General features: G+C 40.6%; 1 protein-coding gene across 1 annotated transcript; it reads right to left on the bottom strand.

Moving 5' to 3' along the window:
* Positions 1-3597: 3597 nt before the first annotated feature.
* On the bottom strand, positions 3598-4071 carry LOC140167760 (uncharacterized). The gene has a single exon (XM_072191051.1). It carries the CDS (start codon positions 4069-4071, stop codon positions 3598-3600), a length of 474 nt encoding a protein of 157 aa, XP_072047152.1.
* Positions 4072-5515: the final 1444 nt, after the last annotated feature.

A 5515-nucleotide genomic window follows, 5' to 3' on the forward strand; every position in this document is an offset into this window, starting at 1 on the left:
ACTGAGACGTCATTGCACTCGACAATTTCGGCGCCCGGGAATTTTGAATATCGCGTGTTGAAAGACGGATGTTTTTATTAGTTTTTATGGCCACTATGTGTTTGTTTTAAATAAAACCACGTGATACGTGCTTGATAATTATTCTTCTTACATAATAGGCATAATGTTGTGATTGCCGTAGACTCCCTTTAAGTGAAAATAATTGGGTCACGCCAGGGTCATGCGACGTAACGTTCTTTGTACAGCTACTGAGTAGTCCGACGAGTAGGACCTTTTTTCTTATTTACCAGACTATATTCAGCTCAGACTATGACCACTATCTCATATGGCGCAAGAAAGACGAATCGCGAAAGTTCAGTGACCACCATCCGCAAAGCTCTTGTACATCCGAAGGACAAGCGAGACCCCCTCCAGACAGTCGAAGCAGTATATTTGATTCCTTGCAAACGCTGCTCAAAACCTATATAGGAAACAGGTCGCTAGGATGGTGAGAGTTAATAGGGACAATGTCGGGAACTACGTCACGTTATTGTTCGACCTAGGCTACATCATTTTTAACGCATGCGTGCTCGTCAATACAGCTTTAGTCTCCTCCACCTTCGCAACACGGTACGTGGAGTGACTGGAATCACACTGACGGCGGAGGAGAATACGAGCTGGTCAGACAGTTTAATTCTATCAAGCATATAATTGCTGAACAATCACCGTCACACAGTGTCTTCGACCCTATATCTTCATGGCAGGAATCGCCATGGTAGGTTAAATCCACTGCCACGATTAGCCATTTGGTTCAAACCTTTAAAGCTCTTTTAAACTAATAATTAGTCGCGGGACATAACTAAGGCTACTCACAATAGCCGGGTAATCGATCTTGGTTGTGCGTGATTAAGCTTGTATACCCCATTGAGGTCAATGGTCATCGACTTTTATACTGCCTACAGTGAGTGCAGCTGTACTACACGCTGCACGCTGTAGTCCATAACAGGACCAACGCAATATAAAATGGTCAAATTTTGAGTTCAAAGCGCACGGCCAATTTTCAAAGCGCATTCTAGCGACTATCATATCTGTTCAACACGTATTTCCAAGTTTATGAGACCAAATCTGGTTTCTTGAGAAAAAAATCATGACGGGAGATATTCATCATTTTTTAACCCGGTATCAGAAGATTTTCGTCTGATATCAAAATCGTGCATAGCAATTCACGTGTATCGATCCCGTGTATTCATTTTAGTGTCCCTTCTGCACCAAATAATTATTAGCCAGGCGGTGTCGGTGTGCGTCATTTCATCGATTTACTACAGAATATATATTATATACTCAAAATATAATTTAAAAATTAACATATATATTTGTGTACTAAAGTATATCGACACGTGAATAACAAAATGGCCGCTAATCCGCCTATTGTCTAGACGTAGGCTACATCTTCCGGTTTGGTTACGTCATTTCCGATGCCCATCCCGACTATTGATCCCTGCTACTAGGTTAAAAGAACACAAGACCGAATCGGAAAAAGCTAGTATGAAAACTTTCACTAGAGCGCAGAGGAAAGCATCAACTACAGAAACATACAAATTGGCCATAGCAGAGCACACTGGCAACAAATAATCACGTAATTAATTGGGTGGGAGGAGGCCAAAGTCATCGACCAAGAGGCAAACAAAACAACCCGTTGGCTCAAAAGGCCATCTGGATTAGAAGTAGAGGCAACACCACCATTAACAAGGACTAGGAGGCGTACAAACTTGATCGGATCTACGATCAGATCATCAATCGGCAAGCAACCTATGTGACGTCATCAAAATTCGCCACAAAGATTGCCGATAATAACTAGAAACACTACCACTCACCAAACCAGGGTGAACAAGATTCCTGATTGGAATCGAAATATTTCAATGAGAACTTAATTTATTATTTGGATCTGATTTGAGAACATTTGCAATAAAAGAGGTTGCGATTTGCATCGTTGACACAAACTTTCTTGCCTAAACGCCCGGTCGACGTTGAAATGATCGTTTTTTGTAGTGCATCACGTAGTCAACGCAATGTGATTAATTTTTCCATAAAAAGTATCATTTTGATAATAATATCAGTATGTACATAAATATTTTTGCAACCATAATATTTGCACATCAATAAAATATATACAACTGATTTAAAGCGGCATCTTGGACTGGTTGGTCGACATCAAAAACGTGCTGAATTATAGACCGGAAATAGGCTGTGGCCCTCACGTGACCATTATGTCGTATATTTCCTTGAACTCTGCCTCGCACAAGTGTTGGTTTAAATATACAGTCTGATGCCTTATGTAAACGGGTGTAAGGAGCATGGCGCACAGTGACATCGCCCCGATATCTTCATAGTAGAAATCGCCATGGTAGGTTGAATCCACAGCCACACATGGCTATTTTATTCGGACCTTATGAGATGCATATTATTAGCGAAGTGACCTGACTAAGGCTATGACAATAGACGGGGTAATTGATTTCTCGCTGTGTGAGCAAGCTTGTATACGACATTGCGATCAATTGTTACTACTCTCCACTTGAGTGAGTGCCGCTATAGCCTGCTGCGCGCTGTAGTCCATAGGCCTACAGGACCAACGCAATATAAAATTGAGAGTTTTGGTCAAATTTCGTCTGATATCAAAATCGTGCATAGCAATTCACGTGTATCGATCCCGTGTATTCATTTTAATGTCTCAGCTGCACCAAATAATTATTAGCCAGGCGATATCGGTGTGTGGCGTATGCAGCATCGCAACCTCTCTATAATTGAAAACCGAATTAAAAAGACTAGTTTGCGTCTGACGTCTGACCTGCGCAGTACAGCATTTTTGGTCTGGTTGATAGGACGTCATACGCAAACTAATAAACAGCACTAGTCTCATTCACAGCCCGTTTCTGTCGTTCCTTTCGCGATTGAGCCACATGCAATTTTGGGCATGAGACTAGACTAGACGGCACCAGGTGAACGTGAAATCGTGATGTCAATTTGGTGCCATCAAGAGTGTCGATTGACCTTTTCGGTATCCCATAAGCCTTTGCGAGTAAACCTGAGATGTCGTCACGCCGATGCGCACACATCGTTACTGCGCGAATCACGGCTTTGAAATGCGCAGTGGCGATGATTATTAAACGATCTGCGCAATGGCGGGACGCCAAATGACGACATCTCAGGTGTACTCGCAAAGGCTTATGGGAGTTACCGAAAAGGTCAATTGATTAAAGCGGGATCACGTGACATCTCGCGTTTATGTCGTTCACTTATTGCTGTCTATTGCTTCTGTCATCAAATCGAAGTTACATTGGGACAATCCGTAATTTAAATAGCAACATACGGTTAGTATTATTATGGCTCGGCTCGCTAATCAGCTCATAGTCCGATAAGATGTACCCTCGACAACCCGCCCAACCGAGCACATAAGACATAAGATGAACTTGGCATGGTGTTCGATTTGGTTTGGGTACCCGGTTGGCATGGTACCATGCTGCTTGAAAGTACTCCTTGATGTTGAGTCATTAGTCGTTCGCGGATTTTAGATAATAAACTATATAGGTCGTGTTTATAGCAAACCTATCAAAATGTTCTTTAGACTTCTGGTTTTAAACGCATCTCATACATCTGTTGATAACATGGCATACTAGCTTCCACACACGGGATAACATCTTCAGGTAGCTCTGTAACAGATGGCATTTCTTTTGGTGGGTTAAACCTGGAGCTATGAAGCGCTGCGTCAAAGAACCCTCCTGTCTGCAGCATATTGGCGTGTAGAGTTCGTCGGGCTACTTTCCATTTCTTTATCACGTCTATACTAGATGGCCATTCAAGTAGACTATCACTAAACGGGATACCAACTCCACTACAGTACTGCTCTACCTCTGATTTCGGGTTTGACAAGAGATCATCAGCATCAAGAATAATTGGAGATGGATCAACATTCGCTTTGATGTACTGGTACAGTTCTAACTGTTCCACAAATCCGTACTTGGGCGGAAATATGAACGCTGGTACATCACATAGACGGAACTGTGGAAAGATCATCTGCGCGAACGGAAACACCATTTTTCTCCAGGAGATGAACACTTTGTATGGGTGTCGAATCAAGAAGTTATGCTTGTACCCTTTTGGGATCATCTCGTATTTTCCTTGCAGACCGTATGCATGATCTTTGCAAAATATCAAACTCTTTCCGGATATTCAGCTTCCAGTTGACCTTTGCCCCATGCATAGGTGCATTGATCTTCTTCAAATACGTGTTCCAGTCCTTCTATTTTAACATTCTGCAGTCGTTGTTACTGTAGCTTGACAAATGGTTCCAACGTCGCCGCTAATGCTGCCGGCGGTTGGATTTTCTCTGGGCCAACATGATACGCCGAAAAGGTTCAACAACGATTTGAGAACTTTCTACGAAACTCATGCATTTATTTATTTATTTTATTCATATTTATCCAGGGTAGCCCAATTCAGCCGATAGCTGGTCTTACATGGGGCCCTGCAATACATTTACATAACATTAAAAGGCAACAATTTTCAACATGCAATTTATATAAAATATACAACTATTAGATACAAAATTAAAATACAGAAATATATACAATTTTCAAAGTAGAAAGAAATACATCATTAACAAGTACATGCTCAATTTTTTTTAGACTTGAACCTTTGCTTGAAAGTCTGCACATTTATAGAACTTCTTACATCATTACTCAGTTTATTCCAAACCTCAACCCCACTGTATGAAAAAGATGATTTAAAGTACCCAGTGTCATAACCATTTGTGCAAGGCGGTAGAGCCAATAAATTGGACGCAGCTTGTCTGGTGTTCACATTATGTTTTTCATGTACATAAGAAAACCTGTTGATAAGGTACTGTGGTGATATATCGTTAAGACATTTAAACATTAACAGTGATTTGAAATACATTGCACGATTTGGAAGTGATTCCCATCCTAATATAGGAAACATTATATCAGAAGACGTAAGGTAGTTGGCACGCAATATTATTCTAGCACATCGCTTTTGTAAAACACATAATTTACGTACATCTTCATTGAAGCGACCAAACCAAACTACACTGCAATAGTCGAATTGCGGTTGGATAAGAGCCTTATATAAAACATTAAGAGTGCGAACGTCAAGAAATGTTTTTAGACGTCTCAAGAGTCCTATTTTACAAAATAATTTCTGTATGACTGAATTAACATGATCGTGCCAAAGTAATTTAGAATCTATCTTTACACCAAGACATTTGGCACTATGAACTCTTACAAGTTGACAATCATCAATGGAAACTGAAAAAGCAGAGCATTTATCATTGCGTAACTTAGGCTCACTACCAATGAGCATAACATTTGTCTTATCAGTATTAAGAAACAATTTGTTTACATTTAACCATGCCTTAATTGCAGAAAGATCGTCAGTGAGCTTTTTAGAAATAATATCAGTATCAGTACCACTGACAGACAGAGTGGTATCGTCTGCGTACATAGATATTTTCCCATGTGAT

Source organism: Amphiura filiformis, chromosome 13 (genome assembly GCF_039555335.1).
Source record: "Amphiura filiformis chromosome 13, Afil_fr2py, whole genome shotgun sequence".
NCBI classification, from domain to species: domain Eukaryota; kingdom Metazoa; phylum Echinodermata; class Ophiuroidea; order Amphilepidida; family Amphiuridae; genus Amphiura; species Amphiura filiformis.

Coding starts and splice junctions, on each gene's coding strand:
- LOC140167760 (XM_072191051.1), bottom strand. CDS start 4,071: ATGGTGTTTCCGTTCGCGCAGATGATCTTTCCACAGTTCCGTCTATGT.